The 17003-nt window shown below is 47.9% G+C and overlaps 1 protein-coding gene across 13 annotated transcripts in view; it reads left to right on the top strand.

Moving 5' to 3' along the window:
* Window positions 1-11505, top strand: part of NCAM1 (neural cell adhesion molecule 1) — a 294651-nt gene extending 283146 nt beyond the window's left edge. For 6 of the 13 annotated variants that reach the window (XM_081281565.1, XM_081281561.1, XM_081281562.1 and 3 more), the window contains 3 exons: window positions 4111-4318; window positions 5317-5433; window positions 8256-11503. In XM_081281565.1, coding sequence (XP_081137691.1) covers window positions 4111-4318; window positions 5317-5433; window positions 8256-8376 — 446 coding nt within the window. In that variant the 3' untranslated portion in view covers window positions 8377-11503. Of the gene's footprint in view, window positions 1-4110; window positions 4319-5316; window positions 5434-6344; window positions 7158-8255 lie in introns of all 13 variants that reach the window. The other 7 variants (XM_081281556.1, XM_081281559.1, XM_081281557.1 and 4 more) reach the window with 4 other exon arrangements.
* Window positions 11506-17003: the final 5498 nt, after the last annotated feature.

Genomic DNA, 17003 nt, shown 5'->3' with positions numbered 1-17003 from the left:
GAATCTGACAGTCATGTATGTGGAGGGTTAAGGGACAAAGAGGGAACTTCTACACCCATATCTCATGGCACAATGACTCTGGCTCACCTGGGCAGCTGTAAGGCATGAGACACCCATGTTCCCAATTTAAGGCACAAGAAAGTAAGTGTCCGGGGTGGGGTTGTGGCTCAGTGGTAGAGCACTCGCCTAGCACGTGCAGGGCACTGGGTTCGATCCTCAGCACCACATAAAAATAAAATAAAGGTATTGTGTGCAACTAAAACAAAATATTTAAAAAAGAAAGAAAGAACGTAAGTGTCTATGGGCCTCTGTCTTGGCGCAAGTGAGTTCCTACTTATGTACCACCCTCTCCCAAACTAGGAACCACAGAAGACAGACAGCCCCAGCCTTGCAGTCTCACTGCCCAGGCTGTGAGGAGGCTGCTTCCAAGAAGCTGTCTTAGCATGCAGGGACACAGGTCAGTTAGTCAAGGAGGTCAGGGGACAATGGTGGCAAAGATAGACACCCAAAGGTTTTTTACTTTTCCTTTCATGAAATGTTACATATGAGATGCAGGAGATGACACTTGTCCCTCTAGCTTTCCTGAACTGAAAAATCCTGTGACATCCACCAAGAGGGAATGAGTTCTGACTTGCCTCGAATATCCTTTCATCCGTCCTGTGGCCTATCCCTTATTGTAAATGAGGCCAGCAGTCTCTCTTCAACCTGAGGAGCACCTCACTTGTTCTAGAAGTCTTAGTTCTTAGCAGTGGTGGCCTGAAAGGACTCCTTGGTTTTAGGGACAAGTCTGCTTTTTCTCAATCTATCCAGTACATCAGGCCACCTCTGTTTTGTCAAAACAACAGGGCAAGCAGCCCATCTCCTACTTGATGATGGATCATAGGATCAGCTTTAATTCGGTATGATTCAGGGAAAGGAAGACCTGAGACTATCCCCAGTGATTCTGATTTCAAAGACTTAAGGAGCCCCAGCTTCTCAGTTTTTAACAAGAACCCCAGGAATTCCACTGCAGGTGGAGAATCATTGAGTTAAAAGGTGTTTATTTTTCATGGAAAAATAAAATCACAAGGGTCAATGATCACAGATGGGATTTTATTGAGCATTTTAGCCTTCCAGAAAAAGTCCTCGGTGGACATTATGGAGAGTAGCATGAGGGAACCTGTACCATGTGCAGGGCACTGTACAACATCTGACCTGGACTGACATCTGACAGGCTCTTGTGGTTGAAGAGGACTTGCAGATATCCTCTATCCAGGAACCTCATCCACACCATTACAACATCCCTGCCAAGAGATTGTCTCGCCTCTGCTTGAAAGCCTCCAGCCACAGGGAGTTCCCCTACCAAGGCAGCTCTCACTGTGTTGGACTAGCTATTTCACGTGGAACTGCAATCCAGCCCACCCCCATAATTAATATCACTGGTGCCATACCGAGAAAGGCCATCTTTCCCTTCTCATGACAAAGCTTTATTATTTGGAAGCAGTGTTCTCATCTCCGGGTCAAACGCTCGCTAGTTCATGTGACAAATATGTTGTGCAGGGAACATTTTCTGTGAGTCAGGGTCATCCCAGGTGCTGGGGAAACAGAAGAGAGAGAGGGCATCTGTTAGGTTTTTTGAGAAGAGTTAGCCAATGATAATGAAAATGAAAAATGAATAGAAAAAGGCAAGGAGATTATGACAGGGTGATGTGGTAGGCCCTGAGTACAGGAGCGTCTCTAGGTAAAAAAATCAGGTGAGCCCTTTCTGAGAAGGTGACCTGAGGCCTGAGGCCAGCAGCACAATTAGGGTCTATTAGGCCGGGAGAAGGCTTTGAATTTTATATCAAATGAAAGGAGAGACTACTGCCCTTTTGTTTATTCCATAGTGCAGAGTCTTTTTGCTGAACCCTCCCCCCAACACCTTCTCTCAAATGTGCTCAGAATCAGTGCAGCCAACAGCTGGATCTGATGAACCCAGAGCAGAAGCTGCCCAGCTGCTGCCCTGTCCTGCACACAGAGCAGCTTTTCAGTAAGATGTAAGCAGTCTCAGAAGACAATATTTATAAACCTCAGAACATAGAATTAATGCCATTGAGTCAAAAAATACAGACATAGCCTCTCACACCAAAAAAAAAAAAAAAAAAAAAAAGAATACTTACAACTCCTCCTTCAGGAAATGGGCACTTGCTACCTACCGGGTGTTGCTTCCAGGGTGTTGCAGTGGCTTCAAGCCCAGTGTCATGGAATAGAGAGAAAACTCCTGGCTATAGTGACTTCCCCAACAGCTTGGGATGCTAAAGAACAGGAAGGCCTGCATCTTTCTTTGCTTTGGTGGTAGAATGTAGATGGATGGGGAAGTAGAGAGACGGTTTTGTTCTCATTCAACCAATCAGAAGTGCCTCTGCATTAGCTGACTGCTGAGAAAATGACCCACTCTAGCTGACAGCTGGGGCCAGCAGCTAATTTCCTGCTGCCAAAGCCCAGACATAGGTAGCCAGAATCTTGCTAGTCTTGGGCCTTCCTGGGAGATGGGATGAAATCCTCAGAGCAGTGTTGGAAGGGATCAGCCAGAGAGCCAAGGAGGAAAGCCTGGGAAGCAAGCCAATGTCCCAAGGGGGCCAAAAACATTTGCAAGCTAGAGATTCTCCTTCAGCTCAGGTCCCATGTATTATACCTAGAAGAATAGGTTGTGAGTGGTCCTCTGGCATGCTGGGCTGGTAGCAGAGTGGCACTGCTGTTGGGGAAGCACTACAACGCCTGGGTAAGGACCCGTAGAACAGACAGAATAATTCCTCCCAGAACACAGGCTGCATGAGAAAAGAAGATTGGGGCCCATCTACGGGTTACATATCCTCTCATTAACTGGCATGGTATATGATTGGCAGGCTACTGTGCCTAACCTGACACCTAATAAAAATGAATCAGGAGCGCCCATATTTCAGTTTAGGGTCATTATTTCTACACTGACTTATAGGCAGAGCTCTGTGTGAGTTCTTGCTTCCCACATCCCCATTGCCTCCCAGACACTGACCGGAACCACCAAGAGGTCAGTAGTTCCATCCAAAGCAACTAACATCAGTCACGGCCATGCAAGGAACAAGAGTATGGGGGCTTTTGTGATAGCATCAATGGGCCCAGGGGACCGTAGATGAACACCAGGGAGCTAGACAGAGGGGCTGAGTCTTTCAGAGTGAGTCCAGCCAGAAATGGAACCAGGGTCCAGGTGCTGCTGGGATGTGAGAATGTGTCCATCTCTGGGTGTCTGTCCTGCATGTGAGCGTGCCTGGGTGTGTGAGTGTGCAGCTCTGGGTGAGCCTGCTGATTTTCCTGAAGTCTGATCCAAGCATGCCAGGCTCCCAGATGGTGAGTATTCCCAGACCCTTCACTTACAAAAAAAAAAAAAAAAAAAAAAAAAAAAAAAAAAACAGGCCTGGGGAGTCCTCCATGCCTCCAGAGTCACATGAGCTCCATTTGTCCTCCTAGGATACAGAACAAGAGGGTGAACCATGAGCCCAGTGTACTACAGTGTTGGGCTCTTTGGAGTTATTCCTAAAGGGGGGAGGGAGTGTATCCACATGCCATTGGGCCTGAACCACCCCCTTCACCAGCCCCATGGAAGCCCAGGGAACCCTGACCCTCACTATTCCCAGAGCCACAGCCCATCCTGAAACCAGCAGTCACTCTCTGCCTACAGTGCAAAGCCTTTTGCCCTGGTCCAGAGGGGACACACAGTGGTGCCCTCCACCATGTCTTTATCCAGGCTCCTCAGACACTGCCTGGCTGGGCTCTGTCTGCTCCCAGGACTCACCAGGAGGCCAGCTGTGCATGGGTCCAGGGGAGGCTCAGAAGTCAAGGGCTGGATTGGAGATTCATCTTCAATCTTGACTTGAAGGAGCTCCACACTCCTGTCCCCTTGATAAGATGGAGCTATCATCCCTCCCTCTGGAAGACAGAGACAGCCTGTTGCCTCAATACCAGGGTATAGAAGGGCCCCAAGGAAGGAGTCATTCTGGGCGTGAATGCCATGGCTTTGAACTCTAAGCCCTACCCAACCCCCAGGGGCTGTTGCTTATAGGGTCAACGGGCTCCATCTCAGTCTGTTAACCACCGGCCGTCTTTCTCCCACTTAAGCCAATGGCAGCCCCACCTCTGGACTGAGCACCGGGGCCATCGTGGGCATCCTCATTGTCATCTTCGTGCTGCTCCTGGTGGTCGTGGACATCACCTGCTACTTCCTGAACAAGTGTGGCCTGCTTATGTGCATCGCCGTCAATCTGTGTGGAAAAGCTGGGCCTGGAGCCAAGGGCAAGGACATGGAGGAGGGCAAGGCGGCCTTCTCGTGAGTGCAGACCTGCCGCCCTGCCAAGGTCTGGGATCTGCCCTAGCCCAGGAGCCCAGCAGTGGTGCCACCCCCAAGCCATCCGCTGGTCCCCGTAGTAACTTCTCCCTCAGCTTCACCTTCTCCACTTGGAAACACTGGGGGGCAAAAACACTTGGGTCGGGCTTGGGGGCCATCTTTTTGAAAAGCAGACTCTTGGGCCCAACCCACATCCAGCATATTAGAATCTCATGAAAGTTAGGAAATCCCTGAGATACTCCAAGCAGGGACCTTGTCAGAGCAAAGGTCCTGGAAAGGAGCTATGGCAGAGGGATCAGCACCTGGGGACACACTCACCTTGCTCCCATTCATTCATTCATCCATCACTAAGCAAATATTTACCAAGCAGCTAGTTCAAGGCACTGTTCCCAGGCTCTAGGTTACAACAGGGTATGAAACAGATAAAATTTCTATCCTCATTTAGCTGATGATCCAGATAGTGTTCCTCCAACAGCATCTGTGTAGAAACAGATACTGAGCCAGTTATCGAGAACATTTGAAGATGGTCACCCAGTGGGGCACAGCTTGGGCAGGCTAAGAAAGGATGGAGCAAGAAAATAATTTATTTAATCCCATTTCATGCCAGGCACCATATACATGTGCACACATGTGCACATACATCTACCTACTTACAAGTGTATCCATATGTGTATATGTGTGTCTGTTTGAGCACTTATCTACAAGATGTGCTAAACACATCACATGCATTATCACATTTAATTTTCATAACTAGATGAGGTACATGCGATAATTTGCCCCAAGTTACTGGGTGATTACATCAGATACTGAAGGTCCCACAGCTATCAAGGGTCAGGCTGAGACACAGATGCTTGTATCTGGCTCTAGGTGCCCACCTGGCCAGCTTGGACTAGGTAGGCCTAGGTACCCTGAGTCATAGCTGCTTTCCTTGGGCATACCCACAATGGCCCCTGATCTAACCAGCTGAACTCCGTCCACAGGAAAGATGAATCTAAGGAGCCCATCGTGGAGGTTCGAACTGAGGAGGAACGGACCCCAAACCATGACGGAGGGAAACACACAGAACCCAACGAGACCACGCCGCTGACAGAGCCCGAGTATGTGGGCAGAGAGGGGCTGACACCTCCTAAGTAGAGTGCACAACCCACCTCGCCACCCTACCCCCACTTGCCATGCTTCCCACTCAGTTCCCAGCCAAACATGGCAGGCCAAGGTTTTGAAGCCCTTGGCCAGAAGACCTACTTGGCTAGGAAATGCCTGGTCCCTCCCACTTTCATCAGAGGGCATTCTTGGTTCTATTTGGGGTGACTGGGTGCCCTTACAGAACCCCTTGTGCCACAGAAGTTGGGGACCTACCTGGTAAAGTTTCCTGGCCCTCGTCCACTCCGAAGCCTCAGGATCCTCCAGAGACCCTGATCAGCTGTGCCTGCCTGCCCACCTGCCTGCCCAGTATCAACCATCTTAAGGGTTTAAGGGAACAGTTTCACAGGTCCATAAAATCCATGGCTGGAAGAACCCACGGCTCTTAGGAGCCATTGGAACACTTGTCATCTGCTTATTCCTGACTTTCCCCATCACTGGCCTGGGAAGCCCTGCAGGATAGCGGGGCCATGGTGCTCTGGGGCCCTGGAAGCCGATAGCAGGGAGACACTGCACTGAAGCTGCCTCTCCTGAAGTGGAAATCTAGGGCAGACATGAGAAAGCCCCAGACAGGTCTGTAGGTGACCGGAGCCCTGTGCAGAGAGCTGGAGGGCCATCAGCAGGGAGGAAAGGCTAGCAGGTCCCTTTGAGACTGCCATGTTCTTTGTCGTCTCCTGTGTCCTCTGATGCCCGCCTGGGCTGTACTTCCTCTCAGCGTGCTCGTTTCTCTGTGGGCCTTTGTTCCTGCCCGTGCGTGACTGCATGCCTACCCATGGCCCCTCTCCTTGGCGTCAGCCCTCCTGCCCAGCTTCTCTGTCACGTCTCAGCTTCATTGTCTATTCTCTTCTACTTTCTGTCCTTCCCACAGGCTGCCTGCCGACACCACAGCCACTGTCGAGGACATGCTGCCTTCTGTCACCACTGTCACCACTAACTCTGACACTATCACCGAAACCTTTGCCACTGCTCAGAACAGCCCCACCAGTGAGACCACCACCCTGACCTCCAGTATTGCCCCGCCGGCCACGGCCGCGCCGGACTCAAATTCTGTGCCCACTGGGCAGGCCACCCCTTCCAAGGGGCCCAGCGTTGCTGCCTCCTCCCCGCCCCCAGCTTCAGCCCCTAAGGTTGCGCCCCTTGTTGACCTGAGTGATACCCCGACCTCAGCTCCTGCCAGCAATTTGTCTTCTAGTGTCCTGGCCAATCAAGGAGCTGTCCTCAGCCCAAGCACCCCAGCCAGTGTGGGGGAGGCCTCCAAGGCCCCTGCGGCCAGCAAGCCGACCCCCGCACCAACCCCCACCCCCGCTGGAGCAGCCAGTCCCCTAGCAGCAGCCGCTGCCCCTGCCACAGAAGCCCCCCAGGCCAAGCAGGAGGCTCCCAGCACCAAAGGCCCGGACCCGGAGCCCACCCAGCCCGGCGCTGCGAAGAGCCCACCTGAGGCAGCCACAGCCCCCGCTAGTCCGAAGAGCGAGGCTGCCTCCGTCAGCGCCACAAACCCTTCCCAGGGCGAGGACTTTAAAATGGACGAAGGGAACTTCAAGACCCCAGATATTGACCTTGCAAAGGATGTTTTTGCAGCCCTGGGCTCTCCTGCTCCCGCCGCTGGGGCCAGTGGACAAGCCCCTGAGCTTGCTCCTTCCACTGCAGACAGCTCTGTTTCGCCTGCACCAGCAAAGACCGAGTACGGCCTCTCTCTGTCTGCTGTCGTCAGGTGGTGTCCTGTGGTGGTGTGCGTTTGTGCTGTGCTGTGTCCTCCTTGTTAGATGTGTCCTCAGCCTCACCCAGGGCTTCTCGCAGCCAACTGTCAACCAAGGGGCTGGGATGAGGCAGTAACAGGGGCAGGCAGCAGGGCTCCCTGAACGGAGCAGCTTCCTGCTCTCTAATTAGGCCATGTTAATTATGTTTTATCCTTATCATCCTAGCAGTGCTTCTGTTTTCCCTGGGGGTGCTTTGCAGTGGGCCACTGATGAGCACAGCTTGGGAAGGTGCTAGGAGGCCAAGGTGCCCTTATCTGCCACCCCGGGGCCCAGTCAGTGTCACCCAGAACCAGGCTAAGTCCCCCCCTCCGAAAGGCACCATTATGCAAAAAGAAGAAAGTAGCCCCCCAAGGCTGATGCACAGGGAGAATGCTGTCAGCAGCTTCATCACACACTGGCTGAGCTGCCCACCCCCCACCACCATTCACTGCTGCCCTTAGAGTGTCTGGGAAGACTAGGAACTCCCGAATACCAAAATGCCTCTGTAACAGTATTTTCTCACCCAACCCAGGTCACCATACAGGTATCATCCTTAAACAGCACGGAGTGGGGGTAGGGGAGGGAGAAGCCAAAGAGGTGGTGGCGGAGGTGGGTGGGGGGCAGAGGAGGACCTGGAACCAGTATTGGGAACCCAGCGCAGCACACATTACTTAGAGCAAGCTGAGGGGCTCTAAGCAGCTTGTCAAGGTGAAGAAGAGGCTGCCTTAACCACCCTCTTCCCCTGCCCCAGGTCAAAAAGCCCCAACATCAAGGTAGGCTGCTCTAGCAGGAAGGACTTGGGCTTCTGAGCTTAGGCTGCACATTAGAATCACCTGGGGTACTTTCAGAAGTCACTGTGTCCAGGATTTTCGGGGACATAGCCCAGGCATCAGTGATTCTTAGGGCTCCCAAGTCATTCCAACATGCCTCCAGGGTTGGAGACAAGGGCTAGAACTGCCCCCCCACCAACCAGGGCCTGGCAGAAGGGGGGAGATGTCTGCAAACCAGGGTCTCAGCCTTGCTGTTTTCCTGATTCTCTGCAGGAAGGGCCCTGTAGAAGCAAAGTCGGAGTCCCAGGAGTCAGAAACAAAGCCAGCGCCAGCCGAAGTCAAGACGGTCCCCAACGACGCCACACAAACAAAGGAGAATGAGAGCAAAGCATGATGGGTGATGAGCAACAAGCAGAAATCAAAATAAAAAGTGACACAGCAGCTTCACCAGAGCATTTCCAATACCACACAGGCACACGCGCGCACACACACACACACACACACACACACACACACAGAGTCTCATTCCTCTAGTGTCTTTTGCCTTTAAAAAAAAAAACTAAACAGATAAACATGGGATCTCCTTTTTGTAGGTTTATAGAAAGGGCTCCTTTGTTGCACACTCACTTGTAAGAAAATGAGACAAAAAGGTTAAACCCACAGCCAAACTAGGACACTCCGTTCCCTGAAACCATTTAAAAATCAAACAAAAGGACCCCAAATTAAGAATCTAGGAAGCTAAGGGAAAAAAAAAAAATCTAGGTTCAGAAAGACCACACTTGGTGTTACCGATTGGCACAGACCAGTTTCAGAGAAATACTTTCAGGCACTAAGACTAACCGAATGAACAAAGTCCACAGTTTATTTTTATACTTTCAGTCGAGTTCGAACTCTGTAAAACCTCATAAATAAGTTATCATTTCTGTTCACTTTGTATTTGTTCAGTATGCAAAGTGTGTCACCTTTCTAGCTGAATTCAGTTCCCACGTAGACTCTTGTTTTGTAGGAAGAATGCCAAATTGCAGCTTCTGGGGGTAGATCTCAATTTGCAGTATTCGGACTTCTTTTGCTTTCTTTTCCTTTGGCTGTTGTTTTGTTGTTTGTGTTGGTTTCCTCCCTTCCTTTCTGCCAACTTTGTTTTCCAGTGTTTACAGGTTGACAAATGTTTGACTTCGGTTGTGTTTAAATGTCCATGTAAAATAGCTGCTTTTTTTTTGTTGTTGTTGTTGTTGTTGTTTTTGTTTTTCTCTTCTTTTTTTAGAGTAACAAATACCGCCTAGAGGTAGGTAGGATCCTCGTGGGCTTGCTTTAGCACAGGGTGACTTTACAAAAGATGATTGTTTACAGTGGTTCTACCCCCTTTTCTGATTTGCAGTTTTTGCCTGTGTTCAGCTCAGGTGAAAATCCATCTCATTGGAATGGTTTTGCCTTTCTATTTTCAGTTCTTTTTGTGTTTTCTTTGGGGGTTAGACCACTTTCTGATTAGCTGCCACCTGCCTGTATCTGTGACAAAGGATCTGCCTCCCAGGCGTTCTCGCCCTTCCTTTTGAAGGACTCCTTAGGCTTTGTTGAATGAAGCAGAGAAGATTGTATAGTTGGGGCTGGTCTTGGTGAACACACATTTATACCCCAAACATCCCCTTTTTGTAGAAAGCCAAATAAAATATATACATCCCATTTCCTTTTGAGCCCAGAATCTAGATTTGAGCGGAAGAGCATGTGTGCTTCAGGGAATTAGTGTCTTTTTTTGGAAATCTGTTGAAGTCAAGTAACATCGGCCTTCTGTTCATTTTAGGCAGCATTTGTAGAAACAAAGAAAAAAAAACTACTGTCTGGAGTCATAACACAACTTTCCTGGATTGGAAACCAAGTGGGGGAAAAATACAGAAACTTTAAGGGGGATGGGAGGGGGGAGAAGGGAAAAGCCAGCCCTTTGTATAGAAATTTTGCTTTTGTTTCTCATTCTACTTTAGAACTGCAAGCTTGTGCACTGTGGATGCGTGAATATTTTAGTGTGAAACGTGTTTTTGTCATAGTATTGAAATAAAACTTCAACATAGTTTGGTTGTGGAAGGTATAGCAGATAGTTCAGAAAAACATTCAGGAAACAAAAAATAACTCTTAAAAGGAATCGAAGCCTTTAAACAAAGAAAATAAAATAAAGATGATGATGATGGTCATGAAGAGGACGCTAAGTCAACAGAAATTGGTCCTCTTCCAGCATGCGTTCCTTTCCCAAGGTACAAGCAGCATGAGGCTCGGGGTGGCAAGGCTGCCTCTGCATCCGCTCTGTGGGCCACTCCCCCCAAGGTTCTGACACTTCTGCAGTCTGATCAGTGGCAATGCTAGATTATAATTTCAAACTGTGAAAAATAATGGTCTTGTCATTTGCTAAATGTGGGGTTATTTTGCATTTTCTCAGCTCCTGGGGATGGAAATGGAGGATCCCAGAATACACAGTCCTGGCCCCTTTGATTCTAGGGTCTGCACAGATCTAGAGTTCAAATGCACAGGCCCTCAGGACCAAGTAGCATGAAGACAGCTCTTAGCGTGCACTGGGCAGAATGGGAGAGGTGGGCACCTGAGGCAGGGAGGGCCTGGTGGGGAGGGGCCAGCTCTTCGGTCTCCAGGCTGTTCAGAAGAATCGATTCCTTATCTTGTGATTTTAATGCCTTGACCTCCTAGGTCCAGGCCATGTGATACTTCCTGGAGACCCGGAGACACCATGTATTTCACTCTAAGTGGGTGTGGTTAGGCAAACTAATTTTGGTTCTGTTGGTGAGGAAGAGACAGAAGTACAGTCAGCCCTCAGATAACCTGGCCCAGGGCAGCTGACCCCCCCCCCCCCCAGAACCCTGGCCCACCACGAGCTGGAACCCAAGACTGCCCACACTTCCGTCTGCCGCTCTTGCTTTTACACATATGTTTGTCTCCGCATGCATGAGCCTTCCTTATCTTTTTCTTTTCTTTTTTATTTTTAAAGAGCAATGCTTCCTCTAAAATCAAAGAGGGAGTCACTTTATTTTCAAGATCTTCTATCTTTTATGTTAAGAGATAAAAGCTTATAATTTTGCTTTTTTAATTTTTGGAAGGAGGGATCAACTCCACCAGTTTCCATGTCGATGTGTCTATATGTGTATGTGCCATACATATGTACTCACATGAAGACCGGCTTGGCCAAGTTCTGCGGGAGGCACTCAGGTGCCACGAACAGGTCTCCAATCCTGAAGGGCCGCGGTGTATATAGAGCAGCTTTTGACGTGGAACTCTATTTTCACACTTTTCTATGGAACCTCCCACATCCCAGGTTTTCATCCTAGGCTGTCTGTCTGGATGGCGGTTTTCAAACCTCCATTAACATCCCTACCCAGCATTCTGTACTTCGGGGGCCTTCTCTCTTGTTATAAAACTTTTTACCAAGTGAAACATCAGCACCACCTTTGTTTCCATTCTCACTGGTGTAAATACTGAGTACTAACTGAGAATTTTGACTTTGCATTCTGTCAGAATACTTGTGTTCAATAAAAATTGAAAGAAAAAAAAGTAGTTATGGTCTAACTGAGCTTTCTTTTGACAAAATGAGAGTTTCTATAAGTCAAATGTAGACATGTCGGTGCGGGGGGTGGCTTTGGTTGTTTTTGTTGTTTTTTTGTTTTGTTTTGTTTTCTGTTTTGAGCCCTGTGAGCAAGGTCAAGTTCACCCCAATGTGTTGAGTTTATGTTGCCTGAATTATGGTGTTTTGTTTTGTTTTTCTCACAGGTGAATAGAGGACTCCTGGTTTAGAAGGGCCAGACATTAGATTCAGAAAGATGTGTTTAAATCATGGTTCTACCACTTCCTGATTGAACTTGGAAGAGTTACCTAATTTCTCTGAGACTCCATTTTCTCTTTAATAGACAGGAAGTGCCTAGAGAACAGACTTGGTTAGGTACTGGTTGATAGACAAGACAATATTACAAAGGCCTAGGGTAGCGCTTTCTTGGCTCATAGCAGCTACTCAGTAAATGGGAGTAAGTACTGTTGGTATTCCAGGCATGTGATATCATCAAACCCATACCTGAGCTTTGAGATCACAGGCTCCCAAGGCGCCAAAATGTAAACAGGTGCCCACTCTCAGGACTGACTTTGCATGTACATGAATCCGAGAATGATGCCTCCTTCATCTTATGTCCCAGGTGCCTCTCCCCCCTATTCTAATGACACAGAGCTACATGCATCTATGGGATTTCCTTTGCCACCAAGTTCCAGGTGCATATATCAGGGTGTGAGGGGTGGTGAGAAACAAAAACATTGCTTATCAAAAGTTGGACAAAACATGAAATGATGACCTCTCCATCCTTGCATCCATGAGGGCTTGCTTCCAGAACTTTCCTCCTCCAGGTTAGTTTCCTCCCTGATCAACTCAGTATGTATTAAGCATCTGTGAAGTGTTTGGGATACAGCAGTGAGCAAAACAGCTCTCTGGTGGAAGCTACATTTAAACACAGGAGTGAGGCAGATGATAAATACACAGACACCTAACATGTTGTGGTAGTCATTAGGACTGTTCACAAATACTCCTGCTCTCCTTTTCCTCCATCCAGGCACATAGTAGAATTGCACTTCTCTACTCATTTAAAGGCAGGCATGACTATGTGACTTAATGAGCAGAAGTGATGTGAGTTACTTCCAGATAGAACCTTTGTTATGACCCTCTCCCCACCGACACAACAATCAGCAATGCTGAGTGCCATATCCTGGGCCCAAAGGAAGGGACGTGGACAGAAGACTCATGGTGGACATGAAGTGTACGTGAATGATAAACCCAGAGTTTTTGAGTGGTGGGCTGGTAAATGCTTGACGGCAGGCTCTCCAAGGGAAGAAGGGGGTAGCACAAACTTTATTGATAATAAAAGATGCAATTTACAAGTAATAAAATGCACAGTACTCTGTTGAAATTGCATATCCCCCATTGATATTCACAGAATGTTTTGGTACATTTTTGCTGAGGTCTTGTGTCCATAGTCAGCCTATAGTTCCAGCTCACAAATAGTGTAGTTCCAATCTGAATGTTGGTTGATACGTTCAGTTGAAACAATGAAGATCTATGTCAGAACTTGACTGTTTTGAATCAACTGAAGTTTTGAATCTGGTGTAAATTGCTGAATGCTACAAGAGTACTGTCTGGTGTGTGTGTGTGTGTGTGTGTGTGTGTGTGTGTGTGTGTGTATGCACGCTGCTCACATTGTAATTTAATTAGCATCATAAATATTTACCCCATCACTTTCTTAAGCACTAAAATAAATACATCGTAGATAAATCAATCAAACCCTGATTTGTAGCTGTGATCAATTTCAGCAGTGTAGAAATATTTGCAAGATGGCTGACTCCAATCTGGCACCCCCCAAGTGAAGAGAGGTAGAGACGCACAGTAATGTCATTATACAGTATTCCCACCATGCAGACACAGTGGACATAAATGCCTTCAAGGGCATAGATCACAGTAATATGTAATAAAAATATCATTATTTTAACAAGGGTAAAATGTAATGAAATAATTAAGGGGTACATAACTAATTGTAAGTTTATATAATTTGACTTGTAAAAGTGGCTGTGTATAATAACTGGCTCACAATCATCCTGAAAATTTAATGATTGGCTCTCTGAATCAGGTAAAAGCTGGGTAACCCTTACATTTTAAGCCACTTAATTTGGGGGTTTGTTACCATGGCATTATTTAACCTGCCATGGCTAAATCAGGAAATAGGGAGTGCTATAACTACAGATCCAGGAATTAAGGAATTTGGGAGTGTTATTATTTTATAAGGCAAGTAAGAGTAGTCCTCTGAAATATGACATTGAGCAGCCACCTGAAAGAAGTGAACCTTGCAAATATGTGAAGGAAGACAGGGGAACAGCAAATGCAGAAGATCCTGAAGGGTCGCATCTTTGAGGAAAGGCAAGGAGGCCAGGGTGGTGGAGAAGAGAGCAAATGATGGGGCGGGGCAAAAAATAAAGAGGTAGGAGGTAAGTCGGAGGCATTGGTGAGAGAGGGTGCACAGGATCTTCAGAGCCTTGTTATAATTTTTCCTTTTTCTTCAAGTGAGATGGAAAGCCAACTCTGACGTAACCCAAGTTTTAAGGGATCACTCTGGCTGCTGTGCCCTGGGAGGGCAAGGAAGGAAGTAAGGACAACAATTTGGAGGCAGTGAACCAGATGGGACAAGATGGCAGCAAGCTGGGGTGGGCAGTGGCCAGATTCTGGGCATATACGGAAGGTAAAGCCAGGCAGACTGGACAGGGGAGTGGATGTGAGGTTTGAGAGAGGGATGGAGTCTGCCTTCAGACTTGAGGTCTAAACAACCGAAAGGATGGAGTTCCATGTATATTCTAAAGGAAAAAAGTAGAAACCTCTTAGGGGGATGCAGGGTTTGGGCACCTTAAGTCCAAGATACCTGTGAATACCCTAGTGGAGTTTTTGAGGTTCATGTTAGACAGACACAGAGGAACTGTCAGCATATAACTTGTATTCAAAGCCCTCAGTATAGATTGAGAAGACACTAGAACGGATCACAGAACCTAAGAAAGAAAACTCACAGGCTGCCGTGGGCAGCTACTCCTTGGTCCCTCAACACACAAGTTCTTGAACTTGCATCCACTGTCCTGCTGGCTGGTATGCATGCAAGATTTTTAATTTGTAGTTTAAAAAAAAAAAAGATTTCCTGCAAACCTTGTCACTCGGGGCATTTCTGTACCCACCTCCACACTACCGAGTGCCCTCATCAGGCACTCAGCATTGGATGACATTTGAAAACATTCCAGGGAGATCATCTGTGAGGTCTACCCTTGTAGGAGGATCCCCAGCCCTGTCCCTGGTGCTCCTGGGGCAGACTGAGCAGGATGCCTCTGAATGGTGGAAGTCACTCCAACAGAGCCAGTGAGAGCAAGGCTCCTTCAGATCCCTCCAGGGTAAGGTCTCCTGTGAGCTGAGCTTGGATGGCAGAAGCTAGATAATGAAGGAGACCTCACGGATTTCATTTGGTAGCCTCCAATCCATACCTCACTCTGCACCTGTGCAGAATGGGAATCTCATCAGGCTACTACCCCCACCCGTCCTGCCATGGAGATCTTCAGTGGCTCACAGCTTCCCTCAGTAGAAAGGCAAATTCCTCAAGAAGATTGACACAGCCCATCTTGGTCAGGCCTTGCTTAATGCTCATTCTTCATGTTCCTCCAGCTTGTCCCTGCTCAACTATTCGTGTGTCCTAAATGATCCACATCCTCTTCCACCTCCCAGAACTTATACAAATCATGTTTCATTTTCCTTCCATGTCTGAAACTGTTAAACACTTTTGGACTATATTTTGAAGATAAATACACAACTTATGGTCACTTTAATAAGAGTTTTCCAAGTTCAGCTCATTTGCCTGGGTCAGCATGCCCAGGGTACAGAATACTTGGGGTTCAGGATGCCCAGGCATTCTCTCTGACCATAGAGCCCCAGAAAAGGAAGGAATCTTTCTGACATTCCCTATTCAATTTTATGGGCCTGTATCTAATGTCAGCTCAGGGGGCAAGATAGGTGGCTTACCAGAGCACTGGGATTCTGGGGAAAGAGGTTACATGGTCATTTGGGAGTGGGATGATTATGATGGGGCCAGTAGAAAGAGCAGAGACTTTTAGGGAGTCCAGGCTAAAACTCTGAACACCAGTCAGGAAAATACTCTCCAAGGAGAGGCAGCACATAGTTCCGTACTTTAAGTTCTTGATTCAGCTAACATTCCGGAAATCTTGCTTACAGAAGTTCTGTGGCATGGTGGTGGTCACCTGGGTGCTGGGGCAACCTTCATGGGGTAGGTGGTATGCAGAACTATGCTTGATATCAGATAACAAGGAAAGAAAGGAAGGGCAAGAATATGGCTGTCTTCCTATTAGACGTGGCTGTGGAATAATGAAGAGTGATTGCAAACGTGGACAACTGCAGAGACAAAACTGGGAAGAGAAGAAACTCAGATAATACTTCTATTCTTCCTCCTACACTCCTTAGGTGGGTTCTGGGATTTCCCTAAGACAATCAGCAAACTTGCCTCCACTTTCACCTCTGCCATCATTGAGTGTCTGCACTGCTGTCCTTACCTGGTTCTCCCTGGAGACACTGATTGCTGGAGACTGCTAATTATTCTGCACCCTGAGTGTCTTAGTGTCTAGGGTTAGGGGCCAGGCCTTTTCTGCTCCTGATTGTCACTCCCAGATAATCATTCTCTCTTACCTGGTAAACATCAGGTCTCCCAGGTTGCCACTGCTGTGTGTAGGCTCCTGAGTCTGCTCCTTACTCTGATGACCTGGTCTTTGGCTTCTGGACCCCCTCTCTCCTCAAGTTTCACCATAGCTCTGGTTACTTCAGTACCATATGTGGCCACCCTTCCAGCACTTAACTTTGTCGTCTGCAGCAACCTCCCTCACTCCACCTATGTCATCCCATCTCCTGGCCAAACCCTGGGCCTGACCCTCACCCCAGTGATCCAGCTGAAACAGAAATTCAGATTCTCTGCTGCTGTCCAACTCTCCCTTTGGTCCATCCAGCTCACTCAGCTGCCACCCCACATGAGTTCTTTGTCCCGGCTCAGACCTTTACTAATATTCTGACTTCCAGTTTCAGTTCCCTGGTACAGCATGTCAACTGCTCACTCGCTGATAGCAGAAACTCTCTTACCTCAACAGGCTCATGTTATACTTCTCTTATAAATTCTAGCTCTGGAAAATCACCTGACTACCATGTCTTTACTTACACCTGGCCAGTTGGGTGCCATTTCACCAAAAGCCACATCATCAGGCACATTCCCATCAACAACCAAGGTAGTTCTCAACAAGGCTGTCACCACCACCTGAAAATCCTACTAATGTTTCTCAAATTCTCCTCTACAAAAATGTCATTACTTTCCCCAAACCAGGTACCTACCCCCTTCACCTTGGTTAGTGGTCTTCTTCTAAAGGAAAAGACAAGTAGTCAAGAAGGAATCCCCGCAACTCTCCACACCAAAC

This window comes from Spermophilus citellus (genome assembly GCF_964194105.1).
Source record: "Spermophilus citellus genome assembly, chromosome: 2".
In the NCBI taxonomy this organism is placed as follows: Eukaryota; Metazoa; Chordata; class Mammalia; order Rodentia; family Sciuridae; genus Spermophilus; species Spermophilus citellus.
The sequence above is the reverse complement of the archived record's forward strand: the minus strand, read 5'-3'. Positions and strand labels throughout refer to the sequence as shown.